Here is a 26,157-nt window from a genome sequence, read left to right as displayed (position 1 = left end):
AAAAATATATATGTATAACTAAATCACTTTGTCATACACCAGAAACAAACACAAGATTATAAATCAAGTACACTTCAATTAAAAAAAAAAAAAGTGGGCTTCCCTGGTGGCGCAGCGGTTGAGAGTCCGCCTGCCGATGCAGGGTACGCGGGTTCGTGCCCCGGTCCCGGAAGATCCCACATGCCGCGGAGCGGCTGGGCCCGTGAGCCATGGCCGCTGAGCGTGCGCGTCCGGAGCCTGTGCTCTGCAACGGGAGAGGCCACAACAGTGAAAGGCTCACGGCGGTCCAGTGGTTAGGATTCAGTGCTTTCACTGTGGTGGCCTGGGTTCAATCCTTGGTCGGGAAACTAAGATCCTGCGAGCCACACGTTGTGGCCTTAAAAAAAAAAAAGGAAAGGAGGAATATCATTTGGATAAATTAAAAAATGACCAAAGGCTTAAATGTTAACAATAAACTATAACTAAATCCCTTACTAGGCTGATTAAGAAAAAATAAAAATTATTTTTTAAAAAAAGTCACTGCAAACACTGAAATAGTGAACAGTGAACCACTCACTGCTCCAGGGGAAATGCATGGTAAGGTTCCTGCCAGCCACTGGTCATAACATTTGTATCAACTAATTAATACATAACCATATTTGAGTGTTTCTGTTTTAAAACAACTTATTTAATATATATTATTGGTTCAGTAACATTGAACTCAAGGCCAAGGGCACTATAACTCACACAGGCACAGTTGATCTAACACAGGTACTTTCTGTGTAAGGCACATCACAGCTTTCTCATGCTCACTGAACACTGGACAGCGCTTCAACACCATGCTTGGGGGGCCATTTTAAACAGCAAAACCAACCAAAGGAACAAAACTGCAAAAAACATGGCATTAAAAATGCCCACTAACACTTGTTAACAGTATGAGAGCTGAAAGGAAAAGGCGGAGTGTTGTCTCATTTAAGCTCTGCTTGGAACCGCCACATCAGGCAACTAAAATCTTTCCACCTGGTCATGTCCACATAATGTCCAGCGCCTAAACCCAATAGATATTTGTGGAATAAACGAACAAATGCGCCTGAAAGGAAGAAAGGTGCGCCTAGCTCTGGTGGATACCCGGGGTCTGGCGAGCCGGGAGGGAGACCTAGCAGAGCCTCCCTTGATTGCTCCCTCACCTGACAAAGACCCCACGCCCTGTCACGTGCCTCGCGTGGGCCGAAGGGCTCCCGCTCTCGTGAAGTCACCAGGGCTAGTCACGTGCCGCCTCGAGGCCCCGCCCCTGCACTGACCTCATGGCCCCTCCTCTGACCGCATGGTTCCACCCCTCGCTGTGACGCCACGGGTCTCGGCCCTGCTCCAAAGTCTACCCGCCTCCTTCTGACAGACGCGCGACTGCAAGCTGCGGAGGCGGCTGTTCTTGCTGCTGCGGCCGCCGCGGCGACGGTGAGTCGCCTCGACCATTCTAGACGGCTTCCCGCGGAGACTCCTGGGAGCAGGGCTGGGTACTGGCGGCCAGTGCGGGGACGGGTAAGACCTCGTACAGCGCAGCCCCCTCCCTGCCCCCGCCTGCGGCGCCCGCGCGGTGCACGCCGGGCACTGTGGTCCCGCTGGCCCGCGGAGCGCGTTTTGGGCACCCGGACGGACTACATCTCCCAGAGGCGTTTGGGCGGACGGGGGGGTGGTGTGCGCGCAAAGCCCCGCGGGGCTGAGGGTCTTGTCCTCCGAGCGCTTGGACCCGGGCTGTCTCGGCGTTCGCTCGGCCTTGGGCTGCCGGCCTCTCGAGGTAAAGGGACCACGGGGGCGGCGCAGCGGGCCGGTCGCCTCCTCCCAGGATGCTGATGCGATCCAGAGCAGCCTTGGGGTTTTGACGTCGTACCGTCGCTGGGTTGGCCGGCCACCCGCGGGGCTGCGGTGACAGCTTAGCCAGGCTTCGGCAGGCGGCGGGCTTGGTGCCCCGAGGGCTGCCGGTCCGCTCGTCGGATCCCGCTATCACGCCTCCCACATCCTCTGCAGGGAAGGTTGGGGAAGTACCATCCCCGGTTTTCCGCAGGGGCTGTTTCTTCAAGGAGGGGGGGTCGGGAGGAGGGTCCCGGCGACAAAGAAGCTTCTGCTGAGCTCCGTGGTGACCTTGGCAGGCCAGGCGGGCCCTGCGCGGCTCTCCCTCCCCCGCCCGCCCTGGTTTGCCTACATCTGTAAATCTCTGCGCCCACTCTCGACCGTACACACCGGTGCCGGGGGTGGAGGCAGTGACCTGGCCTATCTTTGGGCCCAACCTCATACCATCGATGACTTTGGTGTAGTTGAACTCACAGCGTCATGCGAGCCCGGGTTTGGGCACTTGACTTATTTAAGGGTATGCGTGTTTTTGCTTTCCTCTAAATGTCCCCAGGAGGCCTTTCAACAGGTGTCAGGTAAGGAGCAAGAGGCTGTAAGTTTCTCCAGTGTGGGCCTAAGATCCTCTGCATCAGAGACATCGGGACCCTCGTTAATAGGGCCGATTCCGGGGACCCACCCCCAGAGGTTCAGATGTAGCAGTTATGAGATGTGCCCCAGGAGTTTACTTAATAAGTTCCACAGATAATTCTCGGGCTCATTTGGGGTTGAGAACCTTGGTCTTAGTGTGAGGAGGATGGAAGACCTTGAGCATAGCGTTTATACCAGTTTCGTGTGTGTCCTGTGGACTGCTGGGCAGGGCAGTGCCTAGCAAGTGTGACCTTGCTCCTCCGTGCTTTGTTTCTTCCCTCAGAGCTGATCTAAGAGTCTGGTGGGGAGAGGCACGCCAGCTCTGCCTTGCCCTCTGCCAAACGTTTAATTATGAAAAGTTTCAAACGTACAGGAAAGTTGAAGAAATTCTACAGTGAATGCCACCTAGAAAGTCCAACATTTTATTGTACTTTATCACAAATCTAACCATCCAGCAGTCCATCTGATTATTTTGTTTTTATGTGTGTCAGAGTAAGTTGCAGATATCGGTCTATTCCCCCCTAAATAGTTAAACATGCATATTATTAATTAGTCTTAGAATTCTTGTTTTTTAACTGACTGCATATTTGAGAGTCATTCTCTCTGTCTCTCATCCCTGAGGAGCTGAGGACTTTGGAGGTTTTTCTATAGGATGGGCCTCTGGAACCAAGAAAGAGCTTTATATGTGCTCTTGCAAAGATTTGAAAACAGCAGGCCATGGTTCTAGAATCACCCTAAGAGCAAAAACATGGACTGTGTGACATAGAATGATACTTCAGGGAACAAAATTGTTTTGAGGGGGAACTGATGGGATGTGTCCTGATGGCCAGGTCGCCCCACATACTGCGTTGGCAGGGACTGATGTTAAGTCGTCAGCTTGCAAGCCATTCCTGCTCTTTACACTATAAGCTTTCCCGGTTTGAATCTGCTGGTTTGGTGTGTTTTCTAAAGCCCTAAGGGCACAGGGCTTCCTAGCCCAGTGAACAAGCTCTGAGTCCCTTGGGCCCAGGTACTTTATTCCATAGCCACAGATACTAACCCTGACCCTCTTCAGTGGTCTGAAGGGGAGCGAAGAGACAGGTCCTGTGAAAATTCGTCTCCACTTTCAGAAATACTATTCAAAGGGCACGAACGTATTTGTAGTCATATGGGACACAGTCAGGGAAGTGTGGCAGTTAAAGTCATGGCATCTTATATTGATGTCTCTACCCTTACGAGGAGGAAGGCAGTTGTGCCAGTGAGAAGGCAGCATGCAGTGGGAGCTCGGCCCTTAGTGGGGAGGAGAGAGGAGGAGAGCCAGGCTGGCAGTGGTGGCATGAGGCTTATTGTGCCCCACAAAGAGACTTGGAAGTGGAGTGCACAGAATGGAAATGTGCCAGTTTCTAGGATCCCACAAAGGTCTTCGTTCTCTCTTCTCTGCACAGTCAGGACTCTCCCAGACACATCTCCCCTGGAGGTGGTAGAGGCTGCAATGCAACTTAGTGCTGCAGGGGACAGCGGGCACCTGGCCTGGGACCTGTGGCAGCAGAGCCTCTCGCCCTGAGAGGGCCCTGCAGACCACGCTAGAGGCCTTTTTGTCGCCTCCAAGCTGTGTGACAAGTCATTTGCCCTTCCAGACCCTCAATTGCTGCATCTGTGGTAGGTGAGGAGCAACACCCAGATGAAGGTCTGTCTCTGCTGTAAGCACTGAGAAGATTAGGGGCCCCTAATATTAGACGGAAGACAGCACGAAACCATGTAGTGCAGGGTAAGGAAGGCCAATGACGTTCTGATTCTTTCCATGAAAGCAGTTGTGATGTGTTTTTGGTAATGTTTGATCATTTTTCTAGAAAACATTTCTCATCACCTTTTTGGTACTCCTGATCTGTGGGTGCTGTGAGCTCCTGCGTGGTCTGTCCACTGGGTGATCCAGACCATCAATTCTTACCACGAGGAGGTGTCCAGTAAAAATTGTGAAGGTGCTGGATACATAATGTGTTCAATAAGTGTTGATTCAGTCTAAACTCAGATCTGTTTCAGTGTCTGTGCTTTTCCTTCAAGGAGAAACAGAGGCCAGGAAAGGTGGAAGTAGGTAGGGAATGGCGGAAGGGTCTCCCTGGGTGGGGCTTGAGGAGAATTCTAACCTGTTATTACTTCAGGAAGACGTGAAACGGTTGTCACAGTTCTAATTAACATTAAGAGCAATAGTCTTACAAGTTGGGGAAACAGCAGGGAATGAAGTTTTGTCTGCAGTGTGTGCCTTTTGTATGTGCTTTGTTCCCACCAGGCAGAACTCTCACCTGTGTTTTGTCATTGCATGCAGTGTCAGCTCTGCAGACGCAGCTCAGGCACCTCTGAGTCTCACGGCTGAGGAAGCAGCCAGAATACCAAATGATGTGTCCAGGGTTGCCAAATAATGGCAGAGCAGAGCCCCAAACCCAGCTCTCCTGAGACAGCAGGGTTGAAGGGAAATGGGGGCTCCCCCGGCCCCCTTGTGCAAACTGCTCCCTGGACTCGACAGTGACTCAAGAAAGGGTTTCTTTTCTTGTCTGGATTTTTGGCACTCTCATCGGGAAGCCAGCACACTGCTTCTCGGCTGAGGCTGTGCTCTGGCCCAGTGGCTGTGGGTTAGGGACAGCATGGGAAGCCTTCCCTCACCGACCTGCTTATTCAACACACCTGTGCCAGGCACTGAGCTGGGTCCCAGGAAAGTGAGGGGGAGAGTCCCAGTGTTCTCCAGTGGGGTGACAAGAGTGAGGGACAGAGGATCCCCACCGCAGGGAATTACAGGAGAGGCTCCATCTTCTGGAAAGAGGGTTTGGAGGCTGAAGGAAGGGTCGGTGGAAAGGTTCTTTGGTTGGGGCGGGATTTGGTTTGTTTGGGAAAGGGCGAGTTACACTCTTGGGTAGAGAGATCTGGAACACACGGCCAAGTCCAGACTTTTCCCCTTGAACCTTGACCAGTAAACCTTGACCTTGAACCTTGACCAGTAGATGAGTTCTGAGAGCTTTGTGAACCATGGCATTCGCAAGGCTTGCTGACAGGTCAGATTTTAAGGGGCAGAGACAATTCTGGAACATCTCTCAGACGTCCATCTTGGGGACAGGGGTACTGCTAACTGAAGCAGGGCCTGTGGGCTGGGGGACAGAGCTCCTGCCAGGGAGTTTCAGCCAGGCTGTGTTATCATCCAACTGGTCAGCTGATATTTGATGTACTGCCTGGGGCTGTGGAGAGACTGGCCCCAAACACCACCCCTGCCCTCTGGGAGCTGCCGGTCTGCCTGGGGAGGCTGGGCCTTTGACCACAGTTCTTTCCCCCTTTCTCCTAGTGACTCTTGCTCCAGTTTTGGAACCCCTGCCCACCTCCTTGCAGGGCCTACCTAGGGCCCACCTGGTCCCTGAAGCCTTCCCAGGGCCCCCACCCACAGACCGCCCCCTCTCTCACCTGGAGCATCTGCTGTCACGTATTCTCATTTGGGTTTTGCTGAGTATCTTTTGCAAAATTTTTTCAAGTGTGAGCTGGCTTTCCAGCTGGATCTGCAGCTGCCTGAGGGCAGGGACCAGGGAGGTGAGTGGCCTCTATAGAGGGCCTATGAAATGTTGGCTGAATTAAAGAGTCAGGAATCAAGTCTTTTCAAACAGGTAGTCACTTGAAAGAAAGAATAAGCAAACAAACTTGGGTAGTGATGGCTCTGCTGAATAAAATTGGCTAATCCCAGAGCTAGAGGAATTCTGTGTTGCTCACATGACCACTTCTCAGCTCTGGCACTTGGGGCAGGCCTTGGTTTCTGTCCCCATGGAGGCAAGCTTAGGTGAGCTCGGGTCACCTGTCTACCTGCTTTGCCTGGGGAGTATGGGGGCCACACGGGGGCCCATTTCTCTGTGGTCCCAGTCACACTGGCCAAAAAGAACCTGTGCCCGCCGGAGGTGGGGGCAAGCATTGTAGGGTTCAGGACTCTCAGGGACCCACGTTAGTGCCCAGGCACAGCACGGGAAGCCCTCCATCTCACTCCTGCCCCAACTCTGCCCAGCTGCCTGCCCAGCCACGGGCGTGTGGACATGCTCCAGGCCTCTGCGCGGAACTGCACTTCCCCAGGGCCTTTCCCCAGCCGTGTACATGGCTCGTGGCTCTCGCCTCACCTCTGTCCTGTTTTTACCTGAAGGTCCCCCACTCAGAGAAGCCCTCGCTTCCCTGCTCCTCCTTCCTCCGTGGTACGCCTCACTGGCTGACATACAATGTATTTTACTAGTTTCTGTGTTTTACAGCCCCTCTCCCACTGGATTGTGACATGAAAACTGCTGTTTCCCCCATCTTCAGGGCCTAGATGTGTGCTGGCTGTTTGTGTGTTGAATAAAATCATGTATGTGTCTGCCCTTCAGCTGTCCCATCTCTCTACTGGCTGGTAAAGCCTTGAGGTGTAGGGCCCATGGTCTGTGTGTGCTCCATCCTCCCTGGGGCGGGGAACACAGATCTGCGTAGAGTTGAATTCCCTAGTGAATGTGCAGTGGTCAGGGCTGCAGTCAGCCAGTAGGGCAGAGGCCTCCGGTCCTGGTGCCCTGTGGAGGCCTTGGATGGCACCAGGGGAGGCATGCAGGAGCCCTCGTTCTGTTCCAGGAGAAAGGGAGGGACTGGTCAGCTCACTTCACTTGTTTCTCCTTTTGTCCTGGGTGCAGTGAAATCCATGTACGCTCACACAATGGAATTCCACTACGTGAAGCACTTTGTTGGGTGTTCAAGATTCTGCTTAAGCAAAATTTTGAGAAACATTTTGGAAAATGTGTGAGATAAGAGATGGGGCTGAGCCAGCTGCAGTGGGAAGGAGCACTGGTTTGAGACTCGACTCTTGTCTGAGCAGCTGGGCCAGGCTCCCCGTCAGGGAGCAGCCGGAGGGCAGGCGCGGCCATCTTGCCCACTGTTAAATGCAGCACCGCGCCCAGGCCTGCCTTCATGGGTGCTTAGTAATGTCTGAAGACCAAACGTATGTCAGCTGAGACCTTGGACTTGGTGATCCCTAGAGACACTTGTGGCCTGAAAGGTGGCCTCTAGATGTACGAAACATAGAGAAATACGCACAGGGCCGAAAATAAGGCAACCCCAGATACAGCGTGAGCTCTCATTTCCTCAAAGAGAAGATCCAAAATAATTCTGTCCCAAATGGCACAAGCCAGCTCTTTGGGTCAGATGTCCATTTAGAGTGATATGAATTTAGTTCAAGTTCCATATACTGTTTCATGGAGTGTAATTTCACATGCTGATTAGATTTGTTCCCCACTCAGGTTTCCCAGGGCGCTTTTCCGGCTCTTCCCCTTCCCCTTTGTGGACATCATGTCCTTGTCCTGGACGCTAGCTCCTCTGGATTGTCAGTGTCAGTCGTGTGAGTGCCCCTTGCTACACGTAGGGGAGTTTCCGCTGGAGAGTATCCCTGTACTGTTGTGTGTTCTTGGGTTTTTTCGTCAGTTCTGTACGCAGCTTCTTACCGTGTGCCCCTTCACAGGGTGTTTACGGCACATCTAAGCATTGCAACTGTGAGGTCCTACCCCAGGAATAATTACTGGTCTGCTAGGTGTCTGCTGGCTTTGGGCTTCTTTCTTTTCACTGATTCCATCCAAGTGACCTCTAGAAGCGTGCCACGCTGGACTGACTGCAGCTGCTGTTCTTCACCCAGCAGTGTTTAGTGTAAAAGAATTGAGACACTGCCTGCAACAGGAGGGACTTAAATGATGCAGAGGCGCTCCCTCCTTGTGCTCACGGAAAATGAGCAGTACCTACGGGACTCGGAGTTCATGAGGGCAGAAAGGCAAAGCCATTCTCTTGGGAGCATAGAGGTTCCCCCACCCCCAACGGAATGGGGGGACTTGGGCAAGGCTCAGCTGCAGGCTGAGTTCCTCTCCTGGGCCAGCAAGGCCAGCAGGCCTTTGTGTCCAAAATAAGACTCTCACAGCTGAATGGGGACCTTGTAGTGGCCACGTGGCTTGGCTGCACTTAAGGCCCTAGAGCTTTTTCCTGGATCAAGATGGTGTATCTTGATCTCAGATAACCAATTAAAGTAGAGTCAATCCAAAGACTGTCCATTTGTGTCAGCTCGCGTAGGTGGTGTAGTGGTGAGCATAGCTGCCTTCCATTTTGTGTCAGCTCAACAAAGGCAGAGTTAAGGACTTTTTCTTTTCAGGGTTCCACTTTGATTGCCTAAGGGATGGTTCTTTAGATTCATTGCATTTCTAAAATTAGTCAGCCTTCTGGTTACCAAGCCCTGCCTGTCCAGCAGGTGCAGATGACTTGTTTATCCACTGGTGGTTGCACCTGCATCTGTTTTCTGCCCTTTGCTCCTCATCCCCCTCCTGTCTGTACTTCCTTCTTCTGTGTCAACGGTAAAACATGCAGAATCCAAGCTGCTGAGCTTGGTCCTGCCTGGGAGGCGGCTCAGAGGGCAGGAGGAGACCTGTGTTCCCAGCGCCAGCTCCAGCTAGTGACCTCGGTCAAGCCCTGTGATGCTGTCCGTCTCAGTTCTGTCATGTGTCTGTTGGGATTTTCTCACCTGCCTCCTCTGCCAGGTGGCTTCCTGCTGGCTCTCCAGGCAGGGTCTCTGAGGCTAGAACTACCTTGGATGGCCTTTATGTCCCAGCTTCACAGGTCTAGACCCTCAATTTTACTGGAGCACTGGGAAGTGACTTGGTATAGAGAACTGACTTGTGTTACCAAATTCCTACAAAACTGAAGCAAAGACCACTCCAACTCATGAGAGGGGAACAGCCCAGTCCTTGGGTTTGCTCCTTGGAGCATTTCTTTCCCTACAGACAGAACTAGATTATGGTCAGAGGCACCTTTTCTGGACTGAGGAGGAATATACATAAATATAACACACTTACAGTGAGCATTTTGAGGAAGGAACCAACCAAAGGAGCTGCCTACCCTATAAAAACTAGAAACTACACAGAAATAAAAAGTTTCTGTATATGTGTGTCTGTGTGTGTGTGTGTGTATAAACAAATCATCCAAAATCTCACTATCCAGAAAAAACCACCCTTAACATTTGGTGTGTAATCTACATGTAAATACACACGTCTCTCTGAGAAGGGATCGCACTGTACATGCTACGTGGTGCTCTATCAAGTCCATCTTCCTACGTCAGTAAAGGTAGATCCACATCATTTTGAGGGAGTGAATATAGTTACATCGTATAGGTTAACCAGATGGGTAACTAGTCCCTTTGGTTGAACATCAAAACGTTGATATATAGAAACATTTTTACATGTGAACCTTTGCTCACGTGTTCATTTATTTCTAGGACAAATGCCTCGAAATGGAATTAATGTGTTAAAAAGAATGTACAGGAGTGAGATTGTCCTCCAGAAAAGTTGCATGAACCCACTCTGCTGTGGCCCAGGTGCCCTTGCCTCTGTCACGGGGAGTCAGAGTGGTGTGCCACGGCTCTGACCAGAATTCAGCATGATGTAAATTGTGCATTTATGATTGTCATCATCATCACAGTTCCTAGAAGCCTTACTACTTTTTAGCTTAGAACCATTCTTTGAGTCCTGTCTGCCTTTTGATTTTGCTTCTGATTAAGAGCAACCAATGTATTCTCTTTTCTGTTTTATTGTATACTTCCTTTTCCCACACTCTGCTTGTGTCTCCATAAATACAGCTATTTGTATTTATGCAAACCATGATTTGTGTTTATTGAACACTATGTGACAGGCTCTGAGCTGCGTGCTGTTCATCCATGACCTCATTTACGCCTCATCACAACTCGGTGGGTCAAGGACGGCTGCTGCCATTTCACAGATGAGAAAACTGAGACTCTGGAACATTAGGTGGCCAGATGGGTGGGACCTAGTGCCTGGGTGCCAGCAGGTGAGGAGTCTGCCCTTCCTGCTTGGCCTGTGACATCAGGACTCAAGCCTCCCCGGGGAAGGGCGTAGGCTGTGGTATTTGGGGCCATTGGCTTAGGCTGATGTATCAGCTCTGCTGAGCCATGATACTCATCAGGGAGAAGAGTGTAGGGCTGGGTGGGAGGAGAGCAGCCAGATGGGAGAACCAGATCTACTTTCTGGTCCTTTCCATGTCTTTAGCTTGTTTTGAAGTGTTTAGAATTCCCAAGGCATCAGATACACCCAGGTTCCAGCGTTAAAATAAATGGTTTGCAGCCACCAGTGATGCTATCTGAGGGAGGGATTGTCTCTCTTGTCCTGCCTGCATCTTTAAGGACAATGGAAAAGGGGCTGAGTTCAGGATTTCCAGTCCTCCAGGGCTGAACTTGGCCTCCTAGGGGCCTGCTCGGCAAGGCATTGTGAGCTAGAGGAAGCCAAGGCATGGGGAAGTCCTAATGGGAGCTTTTCAATGATGGACCACTTGTTTACATACCTTCAGGCCCAAGGAGCACTTTATTTTTAATGGTACTTGTTTTCCTTTCTTGTTAATAACTAACTGGAAATTTACCAATCACAAGTAGATTCTGGCTACCTTGGATTTGAGAATTACTGGAACACTAGCTTCTCTGTTTCTCTTTGATATTGAGGTCTGGCTGCATTTACTAGGAAACTCACAGTAACCCCAGGGAAAACAAGTTTGTTTCTCTCTCACTACAAGATAGGTGAGAGAAGTGGTCCATTCAGTGCTGGAATGGTGGTATCTCCATGGTCATCCAGGGCCTGGGCACCTTCAGTTGTCCTTAGCATGGTTTCCATTCCCGAGGTCACCTCGTGGTCAAGCATGGCTGCTAGGGCTGTCACATCCATCTTCCTGGCAGCAGGCAGGAGGAGGGCCTGAGGACATGGGCTCCATCTCCCTGCCGAGGTGGCTCCCTTTTAGCACCTTCCAACAAGAACATATGTCACTCTACTGTGACTCATTCGCCAGAACTTAGCCACATGGTCACATGACTGTAAGAAGGGCTGAGAACATCTTAGCAAAGATACTGCTGCCCTGAATAAAAATGGAGTTCTGTGGTCCAGGTGGGGAAACCGAGGCGTGGAGAGATTATATAGGGTCATACAATCCATCGGTGGCGCTCTTCAAATTTTACTGCCGGTCTAGAAAGGAAGTCAGTGTCTTTGTTCCTGAAGGCTGAGTTGAGGGGGTGGTGCATGGGGTGGGGGGTGGCTGCTCAGAGGAGAAGGGCCGGGGTGCTGCTGTGGGCTGCGTGGCCTGAGGTCCTTATCCTGCCTACTGGCCCAGGTCCTCTGTGGGGATCTGAGGTCTGTGCGCTGCAGGGCAGCCCCTGCACCTCGTACCTCTGAAACAGTCCTGAGGCTTGATGGCTCCAGGCTGCTGTCTGGCCACCCACACCGGGCGCAGCCTCCTTCCTGAGGCCTTGTGACTCACTGTCCTGCCACTGTCCCGTCCTCTCCTTTGCCTGCTAGTCTCATTGACCCCACCTCCTCCCCCCGGCTTACTTGGAGAGTTGCTCCCTGACCCCCGGAACGGGTCTGATCTTTCCGTACTTTCTTGTACACCACTGGTTTCACTGTGTACTTAGGTTTGGTGTTTCTGGTGTGTATTTGACTCCTGTCTCCCCCACTCAGTTGTGAGCTTCTGGAAGGGAGGGACCGAGCCGCTCACTCCCTGACACTTCCCAGCCTGTGCCCAGCGCAAAGTAGGTGCTACACAATGATCAGCACCAACAGACGGTTGGTTATTCCCAGAGGAAGTGCCGTCCCCCTCCAAGGGCCTCTGTTAAGTGGCCACCAAACAGACTGTCCTTAAGCCCACCCCTGGGAACTTGGGAGAACAGGACGGTACGTGGCGTCGCCCAGGGCGGTGGCCATCCCTGGTGAATAAGCCCCCAGCCACAGGGACGCCTCACGCTGCCTGGTCCTTCATGGTCCACGCAGCCTCTACAGTGGGCAGGTGGGGTGTGGACGATGTGGGCCAGGCCCCCTTGCTCAGCAGGGGCTGAGTGTGCTCCCCTTCCCCCATCCTCTGGGTGGGCCCTAGGGGACCCCCCCAGGGCACTTGGCTTTCACCCCGGGCCTCCACCCTTTGTGGAGCAGTGGGCACCTCCTTGGTTCAGCAGATGCAAGGCTGTGGGCAAGGCGGAAAGCTGCCTTTCAGTTTCCCCAGCAAAGCCCAAAGCCCCCTCTGGCCAGACGCCTGGAACCTGCCTCCTGGGGACAGAGGAGCCCCTCTGAGGCCAGCTGGCATCCTGGTGCGATGGCTGCCGGAGGGTGGGGGGTGACTTCCTCTGGCGGGAGGCAGTGGGCAGGCCAGCCCGGCTGTGGGAAACTCGGCCCTGCAGCTGCTGCCACTAGGGTCTCGGGTGGATGCCAGGGTCTGGGCAGAGTGCCCTTCCTGGGGCATTGTAGCCCATGGAGCTCCAGGGCAGTCGCCTGGAAGGAGCGATGGCCCTTTAGAATGATTGCTGGTATCTCTTCCTTTCCAGAACTTGTCTTAGGGGCTCACAGAGCAGTTGGCCGCCACTTGGCCATGCTGCAGTGACCTCTTCTGGGCTGAGCCGCTCAGGCTGGGCTTGATTACCAGTACCCCGGGATCCTGGGGGAATGCACACCAGGATCCCCGCTCCTGTGGGAGCAGAAGCTGCCATAGCAGAGGCATCAGTGCCTGTTTTGTTTTCCTTCCCGTTGGAAGTTGTTCACAATAATTGACCACAATAGCAGGTGCCATTTATTCAGTGTTCTTGTATGCTCGGTCTCAAGCTACTGCTCTGGGTGTTTTGCTTATTACGCTGTTTATTATAAAACTAGCTCCAACCCTGAGAGGTAGGCATGATTATCCCCATTTACAAACAAGAAACTGAGGCTCAGTGAGGTCACACAGCTGGAAAGTGGTGGAGCTGAGTCTGAACTAGTCTGATGCCTCCTTAAAGCCTTGCACGTTACAGCAAGCATGTTCCTGGGGTGGGGCCTCAGTGTGACAAACAGCTCAGAGACTCACCGGCGCAGTCCACTCTCGGTCCTGGGACTCTTGGTCCCTCTGGCCCTGACCGTGCTCTGCCTGCAGGTAACTTCTTACCGGCTTGGGGGTTCCTCTAGCCCGGCAGCTCTCAAAAGGTGATGTGCAGTCTCCTGGAGGCTTCCTGAGACCTTCCAGGGGCTGAAGGTCAGAACTATGTTTATAAGGACACCAAGACGTTATTGGTTATATTGCCTTTTTCATTGTGTTGGCATTAGCATTGGCGGTGCAACAGTAGCAGGACTTAGCTCTGCTCCAGGCGTGGCACCCAGCTGTGCTAGTCATTGTTGTGGTTGTGTTCACGCCTGTTTCATTTAAGAAAAAGCAGTAAAAATTATTGAGTTTATTATCTGGACCCTTGAGTACACATTTTTTTAATGTTTTGTGTTGTGATGAAAGGACGCACATGAAGCATGCTGGAGACCTCGAGGGTAAGCATGTGTGCAGCTGTTTGAGCTGTGAGCTGAACTAGCATTTTCATGGAGCTCCATATTTATTTAAAACAACAACTGACACACAGACTATGGTTATTCAGACTTAGGGATTTAGCAGACATTTTCTTGAAAATGAACAAAGTGAGCCTGCTAATTCAAGGAAAACAACTGACCTTTTATTTTCGTATAAGTTGCCAATGATAAATTTGTTACTGTTTCCAATGATAAAATTTGAGCTTTCAAATGAAAATGTCAGAATTTTGGAAAACTTGTATCTGCCACCGTGAGGTTGACAGCTTCCCAGTAGTTAAAGACTTTTCTGAGGGGGTTGGTGGTGATAGTAACAATGTGATTTTTTGGAGGGAGGCATATCTTATAATGAGATGTGTTAACATTGCTAGATCTACATAATCAGGGCTCATAATCATGGACCATTATTTTCCAAATAACCTATGCATGCTGTTATAAAACGGGGCATGTGTAAAAGATCCATTCCAAATACAAGGTAGCCCGATGATTTTCAATATAATAGGAAAAATTTGTTGTTAAAGATTCAGATTCCATATTGCAACTAACCTTTAAGAAGCTACTACCACCTGTCAGGTTTGGGTGTAGTGTTGAAGAATATCCACAATTAGCTGAGAAGACTATTCAGATACCTTTCCCTTTTCCAGCTACTTACTGTGGGAGGCTGGATTTTCTCATACTTTAACCAAAACATCACAACAGATTGGATGGAGAAGAAGATATGAGCATCCAGCTGCCTTCTCTTAAGCCAGACTTTTTTATTTTATTGAAGTATAGTTGATTTACAATGTTGTGTTAATTTCTGCCATACAACAGTTTCAGTTATATATTAATTCTTTTTCATATTCTTTTCTATTATGGTTTATGACAGGATATTGAATATAGTTCCCCATGCCATACAGCAGGACCTTGTTGTTGATCCATCCTTTATATAATAGTTTGCATCTGCTAATCCCAAACTCTCAGTCCTTCCCTCCCCACCCCCGCCCCCACCCTGCTTGGCAACCACAAGTGTTCTCTATGTCTATGAGTCTGTGTTTCATAGGTAAGTTCATTTGTGTCATATTTTAGGTTCCACATATAATTGATATCATATAGTGTTTGTCTTTCTATTTGACTTAGTATGATAATCTCTAGGTCCCTCCATGTTGCTGCAAATGGCATTATTTCATTTTTAAAAAAATTTTATTTATTTTTGGCTGCATTGGGACTTCGTTGCTGTGCACAGGCTTTCTCTAGTTGTGGCGAGTGGGGACTACTCTTCATTGCGGTGCACGGGCTTCTCATTGTGGTGGCTTTTCTTGCAGAGCACAAGCTCTAGGTGTGCAGGCTTTAGTAGTGTGGCACGTGGGCTCAGTAGTTGTGGCTTGCAGGCTCTAGAGCGCAGGCTCAGTAGTTGTGGCACGTGGGCTTAGTTGCTCCGTGGCATGTGCGATCTTCCCGGACCAGGGCTCGAACCTGTGTACCCTGCATTGGCAGGCAGGTTCTTAACCACTGTGCCACCAGGGAAGTCCCTCATTCTTTTTTATGGCTGAGTAATATTCCATTGTGTATATGTACCACATCTTCTTTATCCATTCATCTGCTGATGGACATTTAGGTTGTTTCCATGTCTTGGCTGTTGTGAATAGTGCTATGAACATAGGCGTGCATGTATTGTTTTGAATTATAGTTTTGTCCAGATATATACCCAGGAATGGAATTGCTGGATCATATGGCAGCTCTATTTTTTGTTTTTTGAGGAACCTCCGTATTATTTTCCATAGTGGCTGCACCAATTTACATTCCCACCAGCAGTGTAGGAGGGCTCCCTTTTCTCCACATCCTCTCTAGCATTTGTTATTTGTAGACTTTTTAACGATAAGCCAGACTTTTAAAGGGTTTGCAAAAATGTAAAACAATGTCCATCTTCTTATTAAATTTGTTTTGGAAAGTAGTTATTTTAAAATTTTATTTATGTTAACATGTAATAAGTTAATCTTTTTAATGAATAAATACTTTTAACAATTCCTTATTTTTTATTTCTAGTAAGGTAAGTATTGATATATATAACTCACACAATCTTTTGGAGTCCTCAATAATTGAGTGTAAAGGGGTTCTGAGACCAAAAAGTTTGAGAACCGCTGCTCTAGCAGACCCTGGGGGAAAACTGATGTCAGAAAGTCCTCCTTCTGGGTGCGTCCTCTCCCTTCATCTCTGTCTCGTCCCCCAAATCTGTCCTCAATCCTCCAGGAACCTGCACTCATGTACAGATGCGTCTCAGCTCCACACTGCCCTCCCTGCCCTCCCAGTCCTCCTCCAGAAGGCAGTGTGGGTGTGTTTCCTCAGCAGAGACTGTCTGGGGTGGGGGGACCGGGGACAGGGTTGGCACCCCCATGGTGGTGTGCAGGACAGCTTAGACTGACTGCAGAATGGAGTTTGCAGCAGCGGCTGAGCCAGTGAGGGGTGTATCCTGCTGGCCCGGGCCCAGGCCCTCCCAGCTCCCCCGGGGAGCCACCTGGGCCACCTCAGGCTGCTGCCAGTTGGCCAGGCTCTGGCCCTGGATCAACAGCAGCGCTCTCCACAGGGCACAGTGAGTAGCTGGGAGCAGAGCAGAACGCCAGAGCCGTTTCCCAGGGCCAGGAGGTCTTGTGCTTTTAACTCCACTAGGGGACATGGGGAGACCTGGCTTTGCAGAAAGTGCCCGGCCCTGTGTCCTACCCCAGAGGCCCAGTGCCTGCTGCTCTGGGGAAGGTGAGATGAGATTGCAGCAGGGGGTGGGTCCAAAGACAGACAGACGTGGAGACAGGCTTCATCTCACTTTAGGGTGACCGGAATAATTCCCTCCTACATAAGAGCACAGGGGGTGCTAGGCTGTGTTGGTTGTGGGGGCAGAGGCCAGATGTGGCTTTTAAGTGGCCCCATTCCATCCCCTGGTGAAACAGGGTGCAGGCCCTCCCTCTCCTCTTTCCCATGTAGGGGATGATGGTCCCAGAGCTTCTGGACACCCCCTTGTCCCTTGGTCCGTCCTCGGCTCCTGAGGAAGCTGTGGGCTCATGGCGTGGATCAGAGTCCCAACAGCGCCTTCTCAGCTTGCCAGCCACGCGCCCCACGCTGCCTCCCTGCCCTGTGGCCATAGTCAAGACATTCCTTTCAGGCTAGGCCTCAACCTGAAAATGCAGTGGAGGGGACACTGATCTCCTTTGTCAGTTCCATCTTCGGGGCCCCGTGACAGGTGCCCTAGGAATCCAGCCTCTGCCGTGCACACATTTCCAGCTCCTGCTTAGTTCCAGCCCAGACTTCAGCTTTTCGAAAGTGCTCTGTCTCCCAAGGCCGGTGGCTTCTAAAGTAGGAGCCGTCAGGGCTGGGGCAGCGGCACTTCGCTTTCATCCAGGGTGAAGTGGAAATTCCCCAGCATCCCCAAAACTGCCGGAAATCAGGTAAGCAGGAATTTAAGGCTCCTTAAATAGGAAATCCATGAAGCCTGTGGCAGAGTAGAGTCAGCTCCCAGGTCTTGGGCACCCTGCTCTGCACCTTACACCCACGTGCTGCTGGGGTCAGTGCCTTGGCTGACCAGCTGCTAAGCAGTCAGCTGGATCTCTAGCTCTCTTCTCAGAGAATCTGTATTTTATCAGTACTATGACTGGGTAATACCTCTGCATCCACCAAGTCCAGAGGGCATAAAGGGGTGTGCTGTGTAACGTCCTCTGGGCCCCCTGGGAGCTCCTGTTTGGTTTATGATAAACTCGTGACGGCTTTCAGACAACTCTGTTTCTTCACAGTCTGTAGCTACAATATCTAAACAGGAGGCTGAGAGGCCTGTCTCGGGGTTCAGGGGCTGCACGTTGGCTTCATCAAGCTCCCAGGACCATGGGCCTCCCTCTCCTCTGTTGGGAACTTGCTGCCCTTCCTGAGCCTCTTTTAACGGATGCTCCAGCACCTGCCCAACAGTGAAGTTGCCGGGGCTGTGATATCAGATTCCACGCTTGCACTTGTAGCTTAACTTGAGCAGTGTGCGTTTTTATTGGAAAACTGTTCTTTTGGACATGTGCCTTTTTTTTTTTTTTAAGATTATTGCATTCTTGAGGTTTTTGATTACACCTTGGACAATGCAGTTTTGTGGGAACACACACATTTGATTTTATATTGGGAAGCACTAGGGGAACTGGGGTTTGAATTCCTGAAATCTTCATGAGCGATTTTTCAGAAACCTCTCTTTCGTATTGGAGGGGCCTGCCCCCCAGTCTCTGCCACAGTTCAGGAAGGCAGCTGCATCGTGGGTGTGGGTGTGGAGGGGAGGAGAGGAGACAGGAGCAGCTGGGCCGTGGTGTAGTCAGGGCCTGGAGTGTAATGAGTGTCCTGCAGCAGTGCCTGCTCTAGGTTCTGCTGGACACCAGGGGAGGCCTCTGCCCTGTGTGCAGGGCTTATGCCATCATTATGATGGTGGGATTCCAGAGTGAATTCTTGCGCTCTAGATGATGGAATTAGATCCAGAGATTTTGGTGACAAGGCAGGCCACGCCTGCATCCTCTGAAGTGTGTGTGTGTGCCTGCTCCCCAGACATGGAGGGGCTAGTTCCTCCCTCTTAAACCCAAAGGTGCTCAAGCGCCTTGCCAAGCACAGTGCAGCTCTTCCCGGCCTGCTTAGCGACTCAGGACCCGCCAGTTTCCTGGTAAGCCACCCCCACAGGCATCCCTGATGGGCGGAGCATGGCAGTTTGCAGCAGGTGCCAGCCCAGGTTCTAACAGACTCAGCATATTAGAGTTTTCTGCAGACTCGAGTCAAGCCCCTTAAGGAAAGCTGCCTTTTTCTCCCATCGGGGTGGCTGTGGCCACTGGCAGTGGCCTGGGCAAGGGACCTCAGGCCCAGCATGCACAGCCAGTGCCCCTGGACAGGGACCTTCTGTGACGTCCTCTAGAGGCTCTGCTGTTTACTGTTCTTGACCCTGTGCTATGAGGAGTCACCTGCAGGTGGGGGTGGAAGAGTCACACCAGGGTCCTAGGCTTGGCTCAGCCTCTAATAAGCCATGGGACCTCAGACAGGTCCTGTCTTTCCTTGGCCTCCATGTCTTCAAAGGATAATTATAAGCAGCAACTCACAAGAGCTGGCATATAATTGATAAGCATTTGGGAAGATGTCCTCCCTCTTAGTGATCAAAGAAGTAAACATAACCAAGTGTCATCTTAACATTACAAATCATAATAACAGTAGTATTCAGAGTTTGCACTGTAAATCAGCATCATCCTTCACAGAAGGCATAAAATGTCCATACCCTTTGACCTAATAATCTCACTTCTGACAGGTTTAGCCCAAGGAAATAATCCAAGAAAGGGAAAGAGCATTAGCCAAAGGTGTTCCAGTTTTTTATGAAATAAGGAGCATTCTAAATGCTTTAATAGGGATTGGTCATGTAAACAGTGATGGGCCCATTTTTGGAAATATTAAAATCTATGGTCATGGAGTCTTGCAAAATGGAGTAAATATATGTGACACAATGTTAAAAGGATTTAAAACTTTGTCACAATGGCAACTATATAAAAATATAGGTGCCTATACATACAGACTGGCAGGGACATGCAGAGACTGGCTGCATTAGGGTGATAAGGTTGGGCAATTTTGTTTTCTTTCAGTTTAATAGGTTTTATTGACATACAATAATCCACATACCGTACGATTTCCCCATTTAAAGTGTGCAATTTGGGGACTTCCCTGGTGGTCCAGTGGTTAACACTCCGTGCTTCCAATGCAGGGGGCACAGGTTTAATCCCTGGTCAGGGAGCTAAGATTCCGCATGCCGCAGGGCGTGGCCAAAAAATTAAAATATTTTAAATAATTGTGTGCAATTCAGTGGTTTTTAGTATATTCACAGAATTGTGCAACCATCATTACAGTTTTACAATATTTTCATCATCCCTAAAGGAACTCCGTAATTGCTGTTCTATGGCCAGCCCCCCAAACCCCTGGAAACCACGAATCTGCTTTCTGCCCCTATGGATTTACCTGTTCCAGACATTTTATATACGGAATCATATAATATGTGGTCCTTTATGTCTGGCTTCTTTCACTGAGCATAATGTTTTCAAGGGTCATCCAGGTTGTAGCTGTGTCAGTACTTCATCTCTTTTCATGGCTGAATTAATATTCTACTGTATGGAAATATATATATATTTATATCCAGTTTGTTTATCCATTTATCAGTTGATGGACACTTGAGTTGTTTACACTTTTTAGCTGTTATGAATAATTCTGCTATGAACATTCTTGTACTAGTTTTTGTATGGACATGAGTTTTCAATTCTTTTGGGTATATACCTAGGAGCAGAATTGCTGGGTCATGTGGTAACTCTATTTTAACCTTTTGAAGAACTGCCAGACTGTTTTCCAGAGCGGCTACACCAGCCATGTGGGGGGTTCCAGTTTCTCTACATGATACTTGTTATTGTCCTTTTCATTTTAGCCATCCTGGTGGGTAGGAAATGGTACCTTGTAGTTTGGATTTGCATTTTCCTTTTGGCTAACCATGTTCAGGTTCTTTTCATGTGCTTATTGGGCATTTGTTTATCTTTGGAGAAATGTATGTTCAGATCCTTTTGCCCATTTAAAAAAATTGGGTTATCTTTTTTGTTAATGAATTAGAAGAGTTCTTTATATATTCTAAATGGTACAGGTCCCTGAAAAGATACATTATTTGTAAAAATTATCCTCCACTGTGGGTTGTCTTCCCACTTTCTTGATGGTATCCTTAGAAGCACAAGTTTTAAATTTTGATGAAATCAGTTGTATCTTTTTTCACTTTTGTTGCTTGGACTCAGTTCCTCTGGCCCTGCCACTAATGTGTTAAATTTAATATTTAAACTTACTGACTCCAGGCTCCCTCTCCCCTGGCAGGATTGTTTGGGGCCCTCCATCCCCACATGGTTCTGAACTTAACACTGATGGGCTCTAGGAGGGAGCTATACTAGGAGACTTGCTTTCACTGTATATATTCTTTATACTGTTTAGTTTTTTTTTCTAGTTCATATTATATCAGTTTAAAAAAATGAGTCTCACTTTAAAATGCTAATTTTTAGCCTTTTATGCTGCTGAATAGAGTGAAGGAAGTGTCTTACTAAAGGACACAGAATGCAGACTCAGGGGCGGGAGGATGGCCTGCTTCCCCTGCTTCTCCCCCAGTACCCGGCAGCAGGTGCTCAGTGGACCTTGTGAAGGAAATGACCAACACTACCTCTTTCCTTCTCGCCCCATCCACTCCCCGACCAAAACAGCGCTGCTGCTGTGGGGAGAAGCCCTTGGTTCTGATTCCTTCCCACAGGGCATGTGGACATGAGGGGGCTGCTGTGGGCCTGGTGGGGAGTGGACAGAGGACTGGCCGTGGCCCTGAGGAGACAGCAGCTGTGGGGAAGGGAAGGGGGGGCTGAGGAGTGGGTAGGGACACAGGACGGCGCTGAGCTGGGCAGCGGGGGAGACACCAGACATACAGTGCCGAGGGAGTGTGGCTGCGTGGGGCCAGGTGCCCAGGGCAGCCGCTGCTGAGGGCGCTACCTGTTCTCCCCCTGAAACAGCTCCCCAGAACCCTGTGTGTCTGCCCAGGCCGGCAGTAGAAGGAGCCTAACCTGCCTATCTCCTCTGAGTACCTGGGATTGGAGGTAAAAACTCTCCCAGACCCCCTCCCACAAGCAGGCCACAGTGCCCTGGCGTGGAGGCCAGCCTGGTGCTCCCTAAGTTGGAGGGGAGGAGAGGACCAGTGACCAGACTGCCCTGTGAGAAGCCCTAGATTAGGTTCCCAAGCTGCTGGGTTCTGTCCCCTTCCCAGGGCCACCCGACTGTCTGGCTTTCACAAAGGAAGTGTGGGTGACCCCTGAAGCTGGTAGTTTCTGGAGGTTGGAGGATGGTGGCTCTGGGCTGGGTTACCTAAGCAATGGTGGGGCGTCTCCAGGGCCTACAGGGAGCCCAGTGTGCTCTCTCGAAGGAATTGGTCCCAGCCCATCACAAGCGTGGAGATTTATGGGGAGGGGAGTGAAAGGTGACCTGAGCCCCAGGGCAGGGGACACCTGCAGGAGCCACAGGAGGCCCTGTGTGCTTGGGCTCAGCAGGGGCGGCTCTGAGGATGACCACACACCTTGTGCTGCAGCCCCTCATCACAGACCAGTGCCTGACTGGCGGTGGGGGGCTGAGGGGGGCGGGCTGGGAGCATACTTTGCATCTCAGTTTGTCCTCCAGGGTCCAGGAGAAGCAGCAAAGATGTCGAATGAGCCGCCCCCTCCTTACCCTGGGGGCCCCACAGCCCCCCTTCTGGAAGAGAAAAGTGGAGCTCCACCCACCCCAGGTAGGGTTCAGCGCTTGATTGCTGTCTCCTGCCCTTTCCAGCTGCTAGGAGCTGGTGCCTGGAGCAGCCCTCCGCCGATGGCTGGAGCCGTCTGAGCTTCTTCTCCCTGTCTCTCTGTGTCACTCTCTGTCCAGGCCGCACCTCCCCAGCTGTGATGCAGCCCCCACCGGGCATGTCACTGCCCCCTGCAGACATTGGCCCCCCACCCTATGAGCCGCCGGGTCACCCAATGCCCCAGCCTAGCTTCATCCCCCCACATGTGAATGCAGACAGCACCTACATGCCTCCAGGTAAGCTGGAAAGGAATCCGCTTAGCCCAGCACTCAGCATGTCACCTGGGTTGCCAGCCAGCCTTTGCTGCGGGCGGGTAGTCTGTCTGTATGGGTGTTTAAGGGTTGGGGGCTGATCGTGGGTCTGGACGGTGGACATGGGAAGGTGCCCTAGAACATGGTACAGGTTCTGTGGGCCAGAGGTGTCCTGGGCCCTGCCAGGGGAGGGCTGGCTCCTGGAGGTGCTGCCAGGAACCTGAGTCCATGGTGGAGGCCTGGGATCCTGCTCACCCAGCAGCTCTTCAGAGACTACACAGGCTGGAGAATCGGGCCCTGGTCAGGTGGGCTGGCCCCTGGCACCACAGTGCAAGACCTGATGCTGGTGGGGAGGAGAGGCTGATGAGAGACAAGGCTTTCCCTCCTGTGGTCAAGGTCCTTGAGCACAGCTCAGTCCCCTGTGTGTCAGAGGCAAGGGAGCCAACGCATCAAGCTAAGATTGAGGAGAGGTTAGACCTTGTTCCCAGCTCTCTGCCCTATCTGGCTGGGCCAAGTAGCTTCTCTGTCTTGGTCCCCATGGGACAGGGAGCAGGAAAGGTTGGGAGAATGTCGATGGTTACTTTGGCCCAGGGCCTGGTCCCCAAGGCTTCACCCTATGTCCTTGGGTGCTGGGGGCCTCAGGGCTTTGTGCTCACCTCTCACATGGGGCAGGTGGCAAGGCAGTGATCTGTCTTTGCTCCATCTTCCGTGTCATTCCAGGTTTCTACCCTCCTCCAGGCCCCCATCCACCCATGGGCTACTACCCACCAGGGCCCTACCCACCAGGGCCTTACCCTGGCCCTGGGGGCCATACGGCCACGGTCCTGGTCCCTTCAGGGGCTGCCACCACAGTGACAGTGCTGCAGGGAGAGATCTTTGAGGGTGCGCCTGTGCAGACGGTGTGTCCCCACTGCCAGCAGGCCATCACCACCAAGATCTCCTACGAGATTGGCCTGATGAACTTCGTGCTGGGCTTCTTCTGCTGCTTCATGGGGTAGGTGGTATAGCGCTTGCTGGGTGGGGAGGCTGAGCGCACCCACCACCACGCTGGAGTAGGCCCCGGTCCTCGGCGCCTTTTCTTCAGGCCTCCCTGTCTCTCCCCATCTCCGATTCAGGTGTGACCTGGGCTGCTGCTTGATCCCCTGCCTCATCAACGACTTCAAGGATGTGACGCACACGTGCCCCAGCTGCAAAGCCTACATCTACACGTACAAGCGCCTCTGCTAACGGAGCCGGGACTGGACTCCCCACTGTCAGTCTGGCCCCCTGTGCTTTGCTCCCCGCGCTCAGTGGCTCGCTTCCCTGCTCCCACTTGGGGGTGGAAGCTGTTCCACCAGTCCGTCCCCTGGAAGTCTTGTCCTCTTCACCTTGCCCTTCCCTGAGCATCTGACTCTTTTGGCAAAAATTCTGTTGGATTTTAGGCCAAGGGTCAGCAAGTGGCAGGGGGATGGCACTGAGCTTGTGTGCTGCTGGTTTGCTTGGTGTTTGTGATCAGAAAGATAAGCAGGGAATGATCTCACATGGTCTCCCTGCTGGGGTCTCTTCTTGCATTTCTGAACCAGGTACAGGTTCGGTCCTGGGTCTTCCTGGGACCAAAAGCAGCCAGAGCAGTGGCTGGTTCCCTAGACCTGGGGCCTGCAGTGGGGCCTAGCCTGTAGCCACAGTCATTTCTGATCTGCTGGGCTGAGAGTGGGGGATGGACCCAGGCAGGCCTGAGTTTGTTTTTGAAGTGCTAGAGGCAGGTATGATGGTCAGAAGGAATGACTCTGGCCCTCAGAACTCAGGAACTCTTAACAGTGCCCAGAAGCCACCTGGGATAATGTGGACACTGGCACACCTGCAGGCCATGGGGTAAGAGATTGGGCCCTAGCTTGCCAAGAAGGGACTCTCCTCTGGCCCCTGCCCAGCTCCCTTTCCAGCCACACCTCTGTGAACCCTGGTCTTTGCTAGGGCCAGAAGGAATGCCCAGGAGCCTAGCCCATCTGTGTATACCATGTCCTTGCTGCATGTGGGCACAACCACTGTGGGGTGTGTCGCAGCTGGGACTAGAGGTGACAGAGAGGAGGGGCCTCCTTGCAGGCACACTCAGATCTGCAGTGCACTCTCCATGGATCCTCTTCCCAGTAAGCGCTGCGCCCTTTGCCCTGGCTGGCTTGCTGTCACCTGTCACTGTGCTCGCTCCAACAGCGGGCACTGCAGCAGGAGCAGCTGCAGCACTGGACGGGGGACAGGCTGGGGACGAGAAAGGAGCAGCCACAAGTGGCACAAGTGCCCTGGTGGACACCAGCCCTGCCCTGGGCCCACACTGTCTATTTCCTGAATGGTTTGTCTGTGAACTTGCTCACGTGGACCACTGTATCCTGCTGCCGCCCCTCTCCTGGTCTCGCACTGCCACTGCATGGCCTCCTGTCACTGTGAATCGTGGCTGGTCTCAGTTTATAGTTTCTCATTAAATTGGCCCTTTCACTCCCCTGCCCGAGGCCTCTGCTCTCTTGCCTGGCTTCCTTTTGCGAGGGAAAGAGGGTGGGGGGTTGAGTCCTCAGGGTGTCGGTGCTTATGCCAAACCGACTATCCAGGAACAACACTGCTATCTCAGCCCCTAATTAAACCCGCCAGAGCCCAGTGTGGATGAGCCCTAGGATTCCAGCTGTGACTGCATCAGGAAGTTGGCTTCATGGTACTGATAACATGTAACCCGCCTCCACACCATGCATCCACCCACAGGGTCTGCAAGCTGGAGACCCCCAGCTAGAGCTCAGGGTCATCCCACCCTGCAGGGAGGTACCCTCACTCCCTTAAGCAAGACAGAGCCACTGGGGCTGAGGCTACTGGGGGTGGGCAGGCAGCTGGGCCCGCAGGTTCTGGCCGGCTCTGCCCCTGCCCCTCATCTGACTTGTGAAGGCAAGTGGGCTCGGTCAGTTATTGAAAAAAGTGTCCCCACCGTTGAACCCTTTTCTGAGTAAAACTTTCACAGATCCTCAATATATAAAACCGGTAATAAATTCCTATTAAAATAAATACTTCATTTCTATTGCTCTTTTATCTTAGTTATTAAAAAAAAAAATCAAAAAGTAGGAAAACTCCAAGCACTCTGAGAATTAGAAAACCACGGGACCGCATGGACTTTAAGGGTCTTTGTGAGATGGTCACAGTGACTCTGCCCTGGAGAGGTGCGCTGCTGGAACGGGACCAGCAGTATTGGGAGCACATGAGGGGCTGCCAGGGGCCATCGAGAAGGATGACATCACACCAGGAAGGAGCGAGGCAGCTGTCAGAGTCCATTTTATTGAGTGCAGTAGCATTTCCACAGGTTAGAGAAGACAGGCCATGGGCAAACAGACCCCACTCAGGTTTCTGCTTGAGAGGCATGAGGACTGGCTACCCAGGACAGAGCTCCCAGGGCCTCTGAGGCAGGGTGCAAGCCTGGCTTCTGCCCCCTTCCTGGCCCCTGCCCCCAGGAGAGGTCCTGCAGAAGAGCAGCCACATCTAGGGAGCCCCCCCGACCCCAGGGCTATGGGAGCCTGAACTTGCTAGCTACTCCACTCCCAACAGGGGAAAGATACCCACCTAAATGCCAACATGACGAGGAAGAGCAGAGGGAAAGAGCCTTGGGGTCAGAGGTGTGGGTGCCCCAGCAGCAGAGCTGGTTCCAGAGGCCCAGGCTGGCCCACTGAGCTGCACTGGCTGCTCCTGCTGCCGTGGCCTGGGGGCTGCAGGGAGGGTGGGCCTGCACCCAGGTCCG

General features: G+C 51.7%; 1 protein-coding gene across 2 annotated transcripts; it reads left to right on the top strand.

Moving 5' to 3' along the window:
* Window positions 1-1,320: 1,320 nt before the first annotated feature.
* Window positions 1,321-25,935, top strand: CDIP1 (cell death inducing p53 target 1). 2 transcript variants are annotated; one of them, XM_029219816.1, is made up of 6 exons: window positions 1,705-1,774; window positions 21,347-21,430; window positions 22,005-22,110; window positions 22,245-22,400; window positions 23,136-23,409; window positions 23,531-25,935. In XM_029219816.1, the coding sequence occupies exons 3-6, from the start codon at window positions 22,026-22,028 to the stop codon at window positions 23,640-23,642; spliced, it is 627 nt and encodes a 208-aa protein (XP_029075649.1). In that variant the 5' UTR covers window positions 1,705-1,774; window positions 21,347-21,430; window positions 22,005-22,025; the 3' UTR covers window positions 23,643-25,935. The 2 variants fall into 2 exon arrangements, with proteins under 2 accessions (XP_029075650.1, XP_029075649.1); XM_029219817.1 differs by lacking the exons at window positions 1,705-1,774; window positions 21,347-21,430 and adding an exon at window positions 1,321-1,518 and having other exon boundaries at window positions 23,531-23,799.
* Window positions 25,936-26,157: the final 222 nt, after the last annotated feature.

This window comes from Monodon monoceros, unplaced genomic scaffold (assembly GCF_005190385.1).
Source record: "Monodon monoceros isolate NGI ecotype Baffin Bay Population unplaced genomic scaffold, NGI_Narwhal_1 Super_Scaffold_13, whole genome shotgun sequence".
Classification (NCBI taxonomy): domain Eukaryota; kingdom Metazoa; phylum Chordata; class Mammalia; order Artiodactyla; family Monodontidae; genus Monodon; species Monodon monoceros.
This window is presented reverse-complemented; position numbering and strand designations above follow the sequence as displayed.